The 17109-nt window shown below is 35.8% G+C and overlaps 2 protein-coding genes across 2 annotated transcripts; both read left to right on the top strand.

Annotated features, from left to right (window-relative positions):
• The first annotated feature begins 1279 nt into the window (after positions 1 to 1279).
• Positions 1280 to 2677, top strand: LOC139494598 (uncharacterized). Its single transcript, XM_071282758.1, has one exon. It carries the CDS (start codon positions 1280 to 1282, stop codon positions 2675 to 2677), a length of 1398 nt encoding a protein of 465 aa, XP_071138859.1.
• A 282-nt stretch (positions 2678 to 2959) lies between these two features.
• On the top strand, positions 2960 to 3655 carry LOC139494597 (uncharacterized). The gene has a single exon (XM_071282757.1). The coding sequence runs from the start codon at positions 2960 to 2962 to the stop codon at positions 3653 to 3655; it is 696 nt and encodes a 231-aa protein (XP_071138858.1).
• The last annotated feature ends 13454 nt before the right edge of the window (positions 3656 to 17109 follow it).

The following is a 17109-nucleotide window of genomic DNA, read 5'->3' as shown; positions in this document are numbered from 1 at the left end:
GCCATATTTCAAAATTTTATAGAATTCTTGTTATTTTTTCATAGTTTTTGAAACGGATAAGGTGCCAATGTTAAATATATGAAAAATCTAGAGGGAATTATTTCCCGCCAAATTTTCAATGGCTTATATTTCGAAAACGAGCACACGGACCCTCCATTTTTTCTACTTTTTGAATTTCTTTATTTATAGACTATCAATTTATAACAGTCTTTTAAAAAGCTTGTTATTTTTTAACAGAGTAGCGAACATCCTTAATATTAAACAGAAGGAAGAAAAAGAGACAGTACGTTGTCCTATTCATAAAGCCAATCATCATTTGAATACTTGTCGAGCCTTTAAAGCAATGACTTATGAAGAACGCAGAAAGTATCTGAAGGACAATAATATTTGTTTCAAATGCTGCCATTCGACAACTCATATGTCACGAAATTGCACTGTAACTGTAAAATGCGATCATTGTGGAAGTAATTATCATATAACCGCTATGCATGTAACTGCAAAATCTAGTTGTCCTGACGGCGGAGAGAAATCATCTGATACAACGCAAAATGCTAATGATCAGACAGTGTCATCCAAGTGCACGTTTTTATGTTGATTTAGTGGTACTAGTAAATCATGTGGAAAAACCGTTCAGGTCCGTGTGTACCCGAAGAACTTCCCAGATAAAGCCGTTAATGTGTACGCTATACTGGACGACCAAAGTAACAGAACTCTTGCTAAGACTGAGCTGTTTGATCAATTAGGTATAAATACATCGGCCATTCAGTATACTATGTCGTCTTGTGCTGGACGCACTATCATGAATGGTAGATGTGCAGAAAGTCTGATAGTTGAGCCATTGTCTGGTAATGGAGAACTTGAAATACATTCAGTAATAGAGTGCAGTGCAATCCCAGACGACTCCCCAAGGGTGACTGGGGTATAGAAATATGGTCACTTGGTCTTCTCCCGACTGGCAGTAAAACGCTTGCCGAAGTGGGGCGTCCGTTTGGCTGTGCGGGATGTATCAAGTTCGCAGTCACGTCCGGTCAGAAGGGGGACGTTAAATCCGATGCCTCGTGTAAAGAGAGGGCCACGCTCTTTCCACGTTAAGAACCCTTGCAACAACTCTTTGAGGGGTCCGTAGGTGGCCTTTGCTAGGCAAAATTTCTATCCCTATCCAATATACCCTCCTTTTCCGGTGGCAGTCCAAATTTCTCCGACCATCATCCCAGATGGCCTCTATTGTATTAACCTACCTTTTGTATTTATTGTGAACTTGTTCTCGTCCTGAATATGCATGAAATATTTGCCACTGGACGTCAAGCAACCAACAATCAATCAATCAATCCCAGACGAAAAATCAGAAATTCCGACTCCGGATATTGCTAAATCCTATCCCCATTTACGGGAGATAGCTCATCAAATGTTAGATTTGAATCCAAATATAGACATTCAACTTTTGATTGGAAGAGATGTCCCAGAAGCGCACCACGTGTTTAGACAGTTGACAGGACCGAAGGGCACGCCATTTGCCCAGGAGCTCTTTTTCGGTTGGGTAATAATAGGCGATGTTTGCTTAGGCAAAGTACACAAACCAAATTTTGTCAATGTCAATAAGACTAATGTAATGAACAATGGTAGAGGAACTATATTTGAACCTTGTATTAACACTTTGTATGTAAAGGAAAACACTGAATTGGCTCATATCAGAGATAATGTTCATTCACAAAGATGTAACAATGACCCATTGTTTATTAAAACCAAAGATGACGACAAGATTGGCACATCAGTCCAAGACCGCTTGTTCCTTAATCTCATGGATTCTGAATTTAAGAAAGATTCAAATGGGCACTGGACTGCACCCCTCCCTTTTAGACCAAATAGACAACGATTGCCGAACAATAGGAGTCAAGCATGGAAAAGGGCTCAAATACTCGATAAATCTTTCCAACAAAATTTTACAAAAAAGACTCATTTTGTAGAATTTATGCAAAAAGTATTAGTTAGCGGAGCAGCGGAGGTAGCTCCCATAATCACAGATGAGGAGTGTTGGTATCTCCCCCTTTTTGGCGTTTACCACCAGAACAAGCCTAACCAGATAAGAGGCGTATTTGATTCCTCAGCATCTTTCGAAGGAGTATCTCTCAATAGCGTTATGATGTCAGGACCAGATCTCACGAACAACCTACTTGGTATTTTGTTGCGTTTTCGCAGTGACCAGTTTGCGGCCACTGCTGATATAGAACAAATGTTTTATCAATTCTATGTGAGAAAAGAAGATAGAAACTTTTTGAGGTTCTTTTGGTACAAGGACAATAACCCAGATAATCCGCTTATAGAACATCGGATGTGTGTCAATGTTTTTGGCAATAGCGCTTCTCCTGCAGTGGCAACGTACGGATTACGTAAGACAGTTGAAAACTCTAATGAAACGTTCTGCTCAGATGTTAAGACTTTCGTTAACAGGGATTTTTACGTAGACGATGGGCTCATTTCCTTGCCTGAAAGTGAACAAGTAATTGATCTTATAACAAGAACACAGATGGCGCTAAAAACAAAAGGTAACATAAGGTTACACAAGATTACATCAAATAGTAGCGACGTAATGAAGGCTTTCCCTACCGATGATATTGGAAAGGATCTCAAGAATTTAAACTTGTGTGAAGACTATTTTCCGGTACAACACAGCCTTTGACTCGCTTGGGACTTAAACACCGATAGCTTTATATTTACCCCATTACAAGATGATAAACCCTGCACTCGTAGAGGTATTCTTTCGTCATTGAATAATATTTTTGATCCGATTGGATTCTTGTCACCACTCACAATTAGCGGAAAGATTTTGTTGCGAGATGCATCCCCACCAGGTACTGATTGGGATGAATGTTTATCACAAAGTTTTCAAGAGAAATGGAATGAATGGAGGATCTCTGTTTTGTCACTTCGAGAACTCAGTATACCGCGTATGTATATACCTATGTCAATCAGTGTTATGGACAACTTAGAAGTACATGTATTTTCAGACGCTTCAGAGAAGGCAGTTGCGGCATATTTAAGAGCTATCGACACATATGGGACAAGTACCGTAGGATTTATTATGGGAAAATCGAAACTGGCACCTCTTAGCGGAAACACGATACCAAGATTAGAGTTATGTGGGGCTGTCTTGGCAACCGAAATTGGAAAAATAATATCTGAAAATTTAGATGTTCCGTTGGACTCTATCAAGTATTATTCTGATAGCAAATTTGTATTAGGATATATCACTAATCAGACCCGACGTTTTCACACCTACGTGTCAAACAGAATTGAACGCATTCTGAGTGTATCGTCGTCAAATCAGTGGCAGTTTGTCCCAACACATTTAAACCCATCAGATTGCGGTACACGTTACTCAATATCTGTTGATATGGAAAACAATCCATGGCTTCTTGGGCCGAAGTGGATGAAGAACTCTGACGAAGAAGCTCAATGTGATGTCAAAATATTATATCCGTTAGTTAGTCCAGATAATGATAAAGAGATTAGAAAAGAGATAAGTGCATCGAAAACGTCAATAGATGCGCTTGCGCCAATAGTGGGGCGTTTTAAAAAAATCTCTAGTTGGAGACGGCTTGTGAAAGCTATATCATTTATGCAACATGTGGCTCAGTCATTCAGTTTAAAAGGATAAGTCGTGCCAAGGTTGGCATTTTTGTCAAAATGTCATGTCAGTTGATAGTTACCAAAAAGCGGAATTATTTATCTTGAAGGAATGTCAGAAGGAAGTATATTCGCAAGAGATAGAATGTTTGGCTAGAGGCACAAACATTTCAAAACAATCATCTTTAATCTCTCTTTCGCCATTTTTGGATTCACAAGGTTTGATTCGTGTAGGAGGACGTTTGAAAAAGGCAAAGTCTTGGCTTCCGACAGGAGAAATTAACCTTTTTTTCTGTCTTGAGCAAAACAAGACGGGCAACCATGGAAACGACACCTTAGGAAAGAGAGAGAGAGACATTTTTTTTTCGCCGCTGCCGCCGCCGCGCGCGCGCCGCACGCGTACTTGGGGAAAAAAAGAAAGCGTAATGTAATTTATTTTCAAAAGAAAAAAAAAATAGGAAAACTCTCTTGTTGAAATTAATTGCCTCATACCTACCCAGAAATTCGTATGCAATTTATTTGGTACCCCGTATTGAACAACCATCCAATCGATAATTTGTTCCTGGCACTTTGTGTTCCCCATTCCCATTTAATGCATGTTGTATCGCAATAGGTCTTCCATGTCGTCTGGCTAGTTCATTTTTCCATTCCAACCACTGAATTGAAATTTTACTAAAGTTGTTTTTCGAAACGTAACCTTGAGATGGTACCATTGCAATTGGACTTTTCCGGAATATTGTTGTGATGAAACTGTATTTATCGGAATCCAATGTTTCTTTACAAACCCATTCTCCTCCGGGTATTTGAAAGAGCGTTCTGTTATTCTCAAATTTTGTATGACAATTCAATACGCGGTCGTTTCGTTTATCTAGTAAGATAGTTTCATACTCCTCTTCCAAAAAATATATCTCTGTAAATTGCTTGACATGCGCTAGCTGTGACGTAGTCGAGCGGATCAATGCCTGTCTTTTGGGTTATCATTTCACCTTCGTCATTAGGTATTTGAACTGAGGTAACCTCCATCATTAACTTACGGAATTTTAAACAAGATCGCTTCAAGATATCAACATCGGAAACACAGTATGTATATATTTCGGTCTGAAAGTCGAAAATGTCACCCTTTTTAGATGCATACCATTTTCGAAATTTAGAGATCTCATCTGAAGACATGTATTCCACCCCATAATCGCGTTCAATATGATACGGTCCACGATAGTTTTGATTTTCGCTTTTGTTAAAATAATGGAGAAAATAGCCTTTGGCTAACTCATGCAAGCCGAAACATTCGGGTATCTGCGACAGCCTCATCCCAATGAAATTTAGGAAATCTAATAAGGTAAGGTCCAATCCTTTTGCAACGTGCATGTAGTTGATTTTAGAGCCATCGAAAATGATCTTATCTGGTTTAACGGATCCCCCAAGGGTGACTGGGGAATAGAAATATGGTCACTTGGTCTTCTCCCGACTAGCGTTAAAACGCTTGCCGAAGTGGGGCGTCCGTTTGGCTGTGCGGGATGTATCAAGTTCGCAGTCACGTCCGGTCAGAAGGGGGACGTTAAATCCGATGCCTCGTGTAAGGAGAGTGCCACGCTCTTTGCACGTTAAGAACCCTTGCGACAACTCATTGAGGGGTCCGTAGGTGACCTGTTGCAAGTTAAAATTTCGGTCCCTATCCAATATACCCTCTTTTTCCAGTGGCAGTCCAAATTTCCCCGACCATCATCCCGAATGGCCTCTATTAGGACCAGACCTACCTATTGTATTTATTGTTAACTTGTTCTCGTCCTGAATATGCATGAAATATTTGCCACTGGACGTTAAGCAACCAACAATCAATCAATCAATCTGGTTTAACGGCGTGGTCATCTATGAGACTGTTGAGAATAGGATAATTATCAAAGCCTTTGGCATTATGAGCTATTAAAACCGTGTTTTTATAATAGGGAGTCATAATATGGGAACAAAATTGAGAAGGAACATTTTCACCCTTTATTTTCGATCACTGTTCACGTACAAAACATTGTTATGACTTCGAATTAAATTCATATCGTTCAAAGTCATTTTATTTCCAAATAAACACTTTTTATAATGAATACGTCTAATTTATTGGTCGATGGCACATTTGACAATCCCTTTGGCAGTTCGATTTTCTTTTTTTTTAAATTGTACCGTCTCCATTCTTCACATCGTAAATAAAACTGTACATTTGTGGACGAAGCCCAATAAATTCTTTGATGGGGGTACCTGAAAAATATGTTAAAACAGGTTTTTTTTATAGAAATCTTGAAATTACAACAAAATATAGTGTTGTAAAGTTTTTGTGTTTAAGTGGAGTTATACAACACAACTTACGTAGATTTGTGTCGTTGTAATAATTACTTGAAAAGTTTAAAATGGCTTCCAACTATAAATCCCTCCGGTGATCGCTATCCTTGCCGTGGTCGGAGGGCTTGCGTGTCTCAGTGACCCCAAGAGCTATGCCAGCTGGAGCTTCGTCTCCTGGTAGGGTTACCCATGCTGGACAGGTCGAAGGGTAGATTAGCCTGCCCAATGATGTGGGGTCGGGTTATTGCCAGCCTATTAATGTGGGTAACCAAATCCTCTAGGTCCCCACCCACTAGCATCCAGGCTTGTGCTTGTATCGCTGCTAACCTGATTGGTGCGAGGGAAGCCCTTGATGGATCTGATGATTCCCCGAGTACTTCAGCCACATGCGACTGAATATCCAACTTAACAACTTCGCGTTTGCCCTATTCTTTTAAGAATACATCAGTGTACCTTGTTTTAATTACAGGGGTATGCTGTAATTAACAGCCCTTCTAAACATCACAGCCAAACAGACGCCCCACTTCGTCAAGAGTTTTACTGCCGGTCGGGAGAAGACCAAGTGACCATATTTCTACACCCCAGTCACCCTTGCGGAGTCTCAAAATTTAAAGTCATTTACAATCTGATGTTATTTTCATTGAAGTTACATGTCAATGGATACAGATGAAACTGTATTGTTTGCGGATACAACTATGTTTGCAGTGAAAGGAATCATCCCCTCAATAACAGCTTCTATTTCTTCATCTTCTGCAACTAAATCTTGTAGAGCTGCAAGAGGGCATTTATAGTCGGACAAAATATCTCCTTCATGCTTGCAGACCAGAAAGAAAATATCATCCTCTTTGTAAAAACCATCTACTGTTACAATGTGCTGTTCTGAAAAATTAACGATTTAAATTAGATATTCATTTTATATCTTATGCATCTTTTGCTTGGCAAGTTATTTTATTAGACTTTAAATTTCACATGTTTCTAGTCAACATAAGATATGTTGTAATTACAAACGTATTGATGTGTTTGTAAATATAATGACTTGGAAAAGGGACACGTGTAAACATGTGTTTCAGGTAATACTGCACATCAATATTAATGTCAGAATGTCTATCACTAGCATCTTAGTGCAACCTTTATTGTGCATGTTAATCAATTGTTCAAAGAAACTATAATATTTTAAATCAGACATCCCAGTATTATTTTATTTAAACTTTTGGAAACTTTAGTTATTGGCAAATAGTATGGTATGAAGTGCAGTAACTCCTTAACCGATATTTTTAACGCATCTCTTTAATGGTATTTGAGTTAAATTATTGATTTATCATCTATTTGTAATGTTAGATTGTTGTTTGATTATGCAATATCAGTCCTTTCAAAATATATAAACATTGCATATAATATCTTGCAATAATATTGGACTAAATTTCTTTTGTGACCAACGTATGGTCCAAAGATACATGCAAGTGGGGCATATAGGTACTGTGGAGTCATTCTTGTTTAAGTTTTGTGATTGCATTTCAAATAATTAAACATTTACCTCAAGAGTGTTTTGTGGTATTGTCTGACGGCTGATTTCTCCCTTGTGCAAATTTGATTTTAGAAATTACAACAAAATATTTGTTACGTTTATGTCCACACATGTTCATATTCAATTTAAATTAATACCAAATATATATGTATATATAATATATATAATCCTCATTCGAAATCCGATTCTTAGTTCGTTATTTCAATAACCTTTGGTCTTTTTGTGTTGACGGTTTGTTCCTATTGAAAAAAGTGTTTGTTGCATTGCCATTGCTAAATTATTGATAGTGTATCAATAGAAAAACAAACACAAAATACAAATAAATATTAATGAGATCAGATTATTCAAAAATTAATATAAAAAATACATCAACTAAATATTCAAGTTTAGAATATCAATTGCAAAAATATATTCACAACGTTAATGTCCTTTATCTAAATAAATATCAACTATATCACATAATCCTCATTTTAAATCCGATTCAGAGTCTGTTATTTCGTTAACCTTCCGTCTTTTTGTGAAGGCTTTTTCCTGAAAATAAAATAAAAAAGAAGACATTATCAAATAGATTGAAGAACAAGCCGGATTATTTTCATAATGTGTAAAAATAATAACTTACCTCTTTTTCAAAATGTTGTTACACATCTGAAGGATGCAAGTATTTTGCACCCTTTCTGCCAAAACTATCACCCCCATTAATACTGTATTGTCTCCATAGTACAGGAGGTCCTCTGATTTACTAATGCTGCCATGTAAAACGGTGTGGTAGAGTCCGACCGCCATTTTACTAAAATTGGTGTTGTCAGTTAGGCTAGATATAAACACCATCTGCCTTCTACAGTCCAGATCCATGGTACAGTAGAGGCATGGAATCTGCCTACAATCCACCCATCTCAGATTGGGCATCTTTTCTAACCCGCTTGAGACTTTCATGAATAGATCCATTTTAAAGAAGTAATGTTCTTTCTGTTAATAAGCAAAAATGTTTGTCCTGCTCCTGTTCCTGACGCTGCAGTTGCTGACGTAGCTTTAGTTGAGGCACTTGCTGCAGCAGTACCGATAGCTGTTGTGGCAGTTGTTGTCAAACTGGGATATACAAACTTGATGAACATTTTTCAAAGCTTCTTCAAATCACACTCACAGTCATTCTAGTCAGGGACGTCGCTCGAGCAAGTCAATTCTTCTAGACATAACAGCTACGGCTGAAGCTGCCAAGGCAAAACTTAAAGTCGTAGAAGAGGAAGAGAAATTAGTTAAAAAACAAAATGAGTTAGAATTAGAAGTCCAAAAACAAAGATCGGAACTTAATCAAACTTAAACATTTTGAAACATAAAAGAGAGATTGCAGAAGCCGAGGCAGAATTAACAGCAGTTAAGGAAATTTTAGAGGAGGAAAATGCAATAGATAGCAATTGGAAGGACAGAGGTCTGAACCTTCCTGAATCAAGCGCTTCTGAAATAGTAAAATCTTATGTTACCAATCAGAGACCGAATGTTTATGTTCCAGTTGAGGAAACAAAATTAAACCCTCGAGTACCAGAATTTGTGCCTTCAACAATACTGTAAAAGGAAATCAAAACATTTCACCCACAACAGACTATGCACGTGTCTGAAACTCCAGTCTATATGTTAGATCCTGAAAAAACAAATACAAATCAAGTACAATCACCTGGAATAATTGACTTAACAAAATATATTATGAAGAAAGATCTTTTAATTTCAAGATTATCGACATTCGATGACGAACCAGAACGATACTGCAGTTGGAAAAATAGCTTTAACAACATACTAAGAGAGCTGGATGCAATAGATTCAGAACAGTTAGATCTTTTATGACCTCATGATGGAGTGTGTAAAATCAAAGATTTCTTTTTGCGACATGTCTGCTTTTGGCATCTCTTTGAGAGAGGTGTTGGTGGTGTGCATATTGTTTTTTGTTCATTATTTTGTACATTAATTAGGTTGTTATCTTTTTTCTCCCCTCGGATGTTTGTTTTACATTCACCATTTTGAAGCTATTTATAGCTGACTATGAGGTATGGGTTTTGCTTATTGTTGATGGTCGCAAGGTGACCAAAAGGTGACAATTTCTGTATCATTTGGTCTCTTGTGAAGAGTCATCTCATTAACAATCATACCACATCTTCGTTTTATGTTATTTAATTGTTGCATTAAATTAGTTAAAATAAAAGGAAAATGTGAACACCGATATCTCCCCTAACAAAAGCGAGGTAGATAGATAAACGGTCATTGGCAATACTTAAAACCTTCCTGATGTTTACCGTAAGCGCATACAAACAGAAAAAAACACCTCAAAGGGTATAATCTTTAATTTCCTCGGGTTTTAAAGAAAACTCCTACATGTGAACCTCGTGGAAAGTATGCCGTTAGGGACTCTAGGTGCCCCCTCGGTGTAAACAGATCATCCAGCTCGTCCAGCCCTAAATTCAGCTTCATAGATCCACTTGACGCATCCAAATCTTAATAAAAGAGTCCTCTAGCGGATTTCTTATAGGTAAGCACTTTCCCTCTCCCGAATTGAGTTTTGTATTCCGTTCTACCAGTGGAAATAACAATTTGACTAAATTGAACAGTTTCGGCTGTCATTATAACACTTAATCGTAGATAGATTTCCAGACAAAGGTTAGAATTACTGACTTGAAAACGAAAAATACGCACTAATATACTTAAGTAGTATATAATTATTGTTTTCATAACAAAAAGTGTAAAAAAATGTCTAATTAGTTATAATGAATCAACCAGACCTGCCAGATCAGAGCAATGACACTTTTTCAAAAAATTCCACGGGGGGAACCCAAATCTAGGGTGCTCGGAACAGATAAATTTGATGAACATTCAGAAGAAGAATGGGGTGCTATTGAGCTGAGAACAAATTTCGGGAGGAAAAGAACTGCTGTAATGACGAAGGGAGGCGAGGTCTTTTATATGAATATATACAACTGGACGAGATATAAGGAAAACAAAATGTTTCTTGGTTTTGACGAGTTGAATGAACTTTTTCAGATAAAGGAGGCGATGGAGACTATCAGAGGAGAATTTAAGAAGGTAAGATGATGTTCAACATATATGCATGCATCTTCATTTTCAATATTACAAATTATTAAAATACGGCCATTATTTCAGAGTTCAGTCATACGTCTTTATAGATCCGTTTGTTTTCACACAGTAGCAAACATTTCACAACTATTTAAGATAAGGATTAATGTACATGCACATACATACTAGTTCGGTTGTTTTACGGACAGTGACAAATATTTCACCATTATTCGTGATTGATATTACTCGATACGTATGTAAAATTAACGTTGTTATACATTGATCGTCTCACCCTGTATATATGCCGATGACGGAACATATAAGTCGTTCAAAATATCATATTAAATCAAAACATAGTAAACATGGAAAATCAAAATGAAAATTACGAGTATATAATTATGGACCCTGAATATCAGGAAATGTTGAACGAGGTTTATTGGTCAGATGATGAGGATGATTTAAATCTGATAGTAATGGAGGTAGATATTATTATTTTAGAACTTTTTGAAGATGAGGATGAGGGGTTCAATGAAATGAGCAAAGATGAAAGTGAGGAGGAGGATATGGAACATGTGTGATTATAAGGTATAGTGAAATTTTTATTCAATAATTTTAATAGTACATCAGACGGTCTGGTTGGTTTGTCTTTAGTTAATGTTGATTAAGGGATGATGTTGAACTAGTTGATTTGGTAAAAAAAGATGATAAAATCTTTGAATGTTAATTGCTAGTTGTGGTCTGATTAAATAAATGCCATAGAGAAGAATTTCTACAAAATAAAGTTATTCGGATTTTTTAACACTGTCTATCTTTTCTAAATTAAATAGTTCTATGCTGGAGTTTAAAGAATTAACAAAATTCGAAATCACAACTTGGTCTAATGGATAATGTGTCCATGTTGATTTGTTTGACAAATATTTTCTTAAAAGTTGAATGGCAAAAATGATCCCAATGAATATAGCTATGGAAGCTGCAATACAAAAAAGAGACATTTTTATTTTTGTTTACCATCAACTTTTCAACATTCTTAAATCTATCTTTTGATTAAGGTAGTTTACATGGTGGAGGTAACATTTTAACATTCTTAAATCTATCTTTTGATTAAGGTAGTTTACATGGTGGTAATTGCTGTCTGTAATTTAAAAAAAAACAAGTGAAACTGTGAGCTACTGCTCACTGATGATACCCCCGCCGCAAGTGGATAATATAAATAGTGTAAAAATATGCAAGTGTTCGGTAAACAGGAAGTTGTCGAGTGATGAATCTGAAAACGCATCACACGGTATAGCTGACTTATATAAATCCTGAAACCAAATTTCAGAAATCCTTGTATTGAAGTTCCTGAGAAAAGTGTGACGAAAATTTTCAACTTGGCTATCATGTGTAAAATCATACAAGTGTTCGGTAAACAGGAAGTTGTCAAGTGGTCAATCAGAAAACGCATCACACGGTATAGGTGACTTAGATAAACCCTGAAACCAAATTTCAGAAATCCTTGTATTGTAGTTCCTGAGAAAAATGCGACGAAAAATTAAATAGTGTAAAAATATGCAAGTGTTCGGTAAACAGGAAGTTGTCGAGTGATGAATCTGAAAACGCATCACACGGTATAGCTGACTTATATAAACCCTGAAACCAAATTTCAGAAATCCTTGTATTGTAGTTCCTGAGAAAAATGCGACGAAAAATATTCATGGGACGGACGGACAGAGGTAAAACAGTATAACCCCCCCCCCCTTTTTAAAGCGGCGGTATAAAAACATTTTTAAAGTTTACCATTTGTTTAAATAATATTTTATTTTATTATATAATTTACATGTACATACTAGTATTCAAATATATCATTATCTATAAAAATAAAATATTTAATTTGTAGGATATACTCATACCTGTGAGGAAAATTCTGGTGTAAGTGGATGATATGTGGTACTGGAGTCTGAGGTGGAGAACTGAAAAAAGAAAGAATGTTTACTAACAATTTTTTTTTTAAATTGTGAAGTAGTGTGATTGGAATAGAACATCATGGATTTAGATATTCAAATTGTTGTGATTTAATTTCAAATTTGAAATAGTTTAATTAATTATCTATAAAAAATGTTTATGTTGTTTTTGATTGTAATGTTGGTGACAAATTGTTTCATTATAACTTTTGAGATGACCTTTGTTGTTATTTTTGGGTGATTGGTTGATCAATAGGTTATCATGGAAATTATGGGGGACCGTTTCAAAACATAAATTGATTATAGCAACAAAAAAAAGAAACAATCAACTTACCTTACAAGGGATGTCAGCTATTGTTATTAATACTTTAGGGTTGTTTGTCGTTATATCCTTGCAACGAACAGATCCTGATTGAATAGTTATCTTTGTCAAATGCTTAGCGTTGTCTATGAATAATGTCGAATGTAGAAAAAATCTTGCGAAATACATTTCTCGACAGTTGTCTAGCTGTTGGAGGGATACATATTGCCCCTCACCACTATACGTACACCTCATTACACCTTCCTGACTATCACAAATGTTTGTAATAGGCATAACCATGCTAAACTCTACACAAACAACATATATTCCAATAACGATTTTAAACAACATTCTGTTTTTTTCGCAACTTCCAAGATGGTGTCACCTATATCAGTTTCGGGTGGAAACGTTTGTTTTTTTTCGGAAAAAAATAAGTAAATAACTTTTTGTGTGTTTTTCTTGTGTTTTCTGTTTTCCGATTCAAATGAAATATAACTAGAAACGATTTAATAAAGAATTATGATGGTAAAAAAATTAATAACAACAAGAAACAAACATAAAAGAGAAAGACTCATAAGAGCCCCTATGTAAATAGACCTTGTTTGTATAGTCCCTTATGTAAATATTATCCAAATTTTGTTTTCGAACCACACATTTCACACTACTTGCATATATTTATAACATATCGTGCCCTCAAATGCCGAAACGTATATATTTATGAAAATTATAATAATTTTGGTGAATTAATTTAAAATAGAGTGAAATTTTCGATCCTGACTTTTTCTTTCGCTAATTTTGGTTGAAATCGCTGCCCATTTTTTCTTTTAATTTTAAACCCAAATTTTTTCAAGAGACGCTGGTTTTGCATATTATTTTTTTTTTCATATAAACTCATCCCGGCTTTTATCTTGGAAACGGGTCCTGCATTTTTATTTAAATTTTCATCTTCAGATTTTCGGAATCAAACTCTTCCGCCCCTCCCCAACCCTATTTCCGCGCATGCCTCTTATCTTGTCGCATGTGCGGGTAAAAGTGGCAAAAATGGTGTCCCTCGCATGTGTTATTTTCATAGCAGGATTTTTGATAACACATGGCTCCGAAGAGTGTAATTATGAAGGTCTGAAAGCTAGATGTGTGTGCGTATCCAATGTGATAAATCTACGGAAACATGTTAGTTTAGTAGCGCTTACGATGGAGTTCATGTGCTTTCTTTGTAAAACTGCAATTTGGAGTATGTATGGCTACTTTGTTTCAAGTTTAAATAAAGTGGCTGTCATTTTATGTCTAAAATGTAATATATGGGGTTCTTCATTATGCTGAATCTGATCATGTATTTAGATTTTTAATAGTTGGGCCCGCTTATCAAATTGGTCCACATGGAGGTCTAAAGGGTCTAAATTTGCACATTATTTGATTTCATTAGAAATTGAATTTTGGGGTTTTAAGATATGCTGAATCTAATTATGATTTAAATTTTGGATATTGGACCCATAATAGGTAATTGTCTTATTAAAACTACCGGTTGTTGGGTTGCTGCCCCTGATTTATTATTTTAAGGAAATTTTGCAGTTTTTAGTTATCTTGAATATGATTATAGATAGCAATAATGTTCAGAAAAGTAAGATCTACAAATAAATTAACATGACGAAGAGGAACATTGCCTGTTAAGAGGGTTGCCGGTATAAATCCTTTTTTTTTTATTCAATATAGGATTTCACAAAGTTTTTCTATAAATGAACTTTATCTTATACTTAATAGAAAAATGAAATGAGAAAATGGGGTCACCGTTTATTTATGCTCACAATCTGCCTTCGAAAGAAGCATTCACTTTACTAAATGGCCATTTTATACGAATGCAAAAATTTTAATTTTTTGGTCGTATATTGGTATCACGTTGGCGTCGTCGTCATCGTCGTCCGAATACTTTTGGTTTTCGCACTGTAACTTTAGTTTAAGTAGTTAGAAATCTATGAAATTTAAACACAAGGTTTATGACCATAAAAGGAAGGTTGGGATTGATTCTTTAAGTTTTGGTCTCAGCAGTTTAGGAATCAGGGGCCAAAAAGGGCCCAAATAAGCATGTTCTTGGTTTTCGCACTATAACTTTAGTTTAAGTAATTAGAAATCTATGACATTTTGACACAATGTTTATGAACACAAAAGGAAGGTTGAGATTGATTTTGGGAGTTAAGATCCCAACAGTTTAGGAATAAGGGGCCAAAAAGGGGTCCAAATAAGCATTTTTCATGGTTTTCGCACTAATTAACTTAAGAAGTATAAGTAAATAGAAATCTATGAAATTTATACACAAGGTTTATGACCATAAAAGGAAGGTTGGGATTGCTTTTGGGAGTTTTAGTCCCAAAGGGTCCAAAACTAAACTTTGTTAGATTCATCAATAATTGGGGTTCTTTGATATGCCAAATCTAACTGTGTCTGAAGATTCTTAATTTTTGGTCTCGTTCATAATTGGTCTACATTAAGGTCCAAAGGGTCCAAATTGAAACTAAGTTTGATTTTAACAAAAATTAAATTCTTGGGCTTCTTTAATATGCTGAATCTAAACATGTACTTAGATTTTTTATTATAGGCCCAGTTTTCAAGTCGGTCCAAATCAGGATTCATCAAAATTATTATATTAAGTATTGTGCAATAGCAAGAAATTTTCAATTGCACAGTATTCAGCAATAGCAAGAAATCTTCATTTACACAGTATTGTGCAATAGCAAGTATTATTTTCAATAGCACAATATTGGGCAAAAGCAAGAAATATCTAATTGCACAATATTGTGCAATAGCAAGACATTTTCAATTAGAGTTGTCTTTCTTTGTCCAGAATAGTAGTTGAATCAACTTAAATCATTGTTTTATACAATATACTATGTATTTCCACTTTTACTACCAACTGATAAATTAAAAACTGTCATAAATCCATCCTTTGTTTAATATACACATATACCAAACTTAGCGACACATGCAGGCTCTTTAGAGCCTCTAGTTTGTTTTAATATCCAACTCGACATACTTTGCATTTAACATCTTTCTTTTTTGAAGTGTCAACAAAATGTTTACACATCTTGATCATATATACAGGATATATATATATAGTTATTATATAGCATTTATACCATAGCACATGCAGGATTGTAACAAATATTTTAATTAGTTCTCAAGCGATATAGTCATTTTGTGCTGAGGCAGTATATCAATTGTATTCAATATATACTAAGTACTTGTAATAGTAAATTAAATGATGTCTTTCTTTTTTTTAGTTCAATACTCAGATGATGACTTCCAAGATAAAATACCACAAATAGTAATTCAAGACAGACTGCAGGCAGCTCTTGCTAGTGTGCACACACTTAGAGATTACACGAGACCAAACAAAAGAGAAACCAGGACCTAAAGCCAAGATTGTAAGGATGAAGTTCTACATGCGTCCAAATGGTTGTGACCTACCTAAACTCTCAAGAAAAGACCCAGTGATCGAAAGACACCAGAGTATTGGTTATGGTACGTAAACTGACATTTGTTACCATTTGATAAGAATAAAAAATATGTCAGAAATTGTTTCATACTAAATTACTAGAATCTGTTACATTGATTGATTGTTGGTTGCTTTACGTCCAGTGGCAAATAGTTCATGCATATTCAGGACGAGAACAAGTTCACAATAAATACAATAGGTAGGTTGATACAATAGAGGCCACCTGGGATGATGGTCGGAGAAATTTAGACTGCCACCGGAAAAGGAGGGTATATTGGATAGGGACAGAAATTTTGCCTTGCAACAGGCCACCTACGGACCCCTCAAAGAGTTGTTGCAAGGGTTCTTAACGTGCAAAGAGCGTGGCACTCTCTGTTCACGAGGCATCGGATTTAACGTCCCCCTTCTGACCGGACGTGACTGCAAACTTGATACATCCCGCACAGCCAAACGGACGCCCCACTTCGGCAAGCGTTTTACTGCCGGTCTGTTACAAAATAATAAGCTATTTATAGGGGTATGCAATGAACCCTGAAACATGCAGTATGGAAACTGATATAAGTTTCCACTCTATAAAGTTGGTGTGTACCTTTATAGGAAAAGGATTATACTACTTAGAAGGGCCGCTAGACCTACAGGAAATTATACTTACAAGAATCACCATGAAGACGTTTGTTTATCTATCTGAACAATATACAATATACAGTTAACAAGTTTATTGTCGATCAGGGGGATCTAACCTTGTGTAGAAACATAAAGGCAGACGAGAAGACTATCGTTATATTTGGAACAAATAAATGTGTAAGTGTATTCCCCCCCCCCCTTTTTTTCCACTTAGTCATAGGTGCTA

The sequence above is a fragment of the Mytilus edulis genome, chromosome 11 (genome assembly GCF_963676685.1).
Source record: "Mytilus edulis chromosome 11, xbMytEdul2.2, whole genome shotgun sequence".
Classification (NCBI taxonomy): domain Eukaryota; kingdom Metazoa; phylum Mollusca; class Bivalvia; order Mytilida; family Mytilidae; genus Mytilus; species Mytilus edulis.
This window is presented reverse-complemented; position numbering and strand designations above follow the sequence as displayed.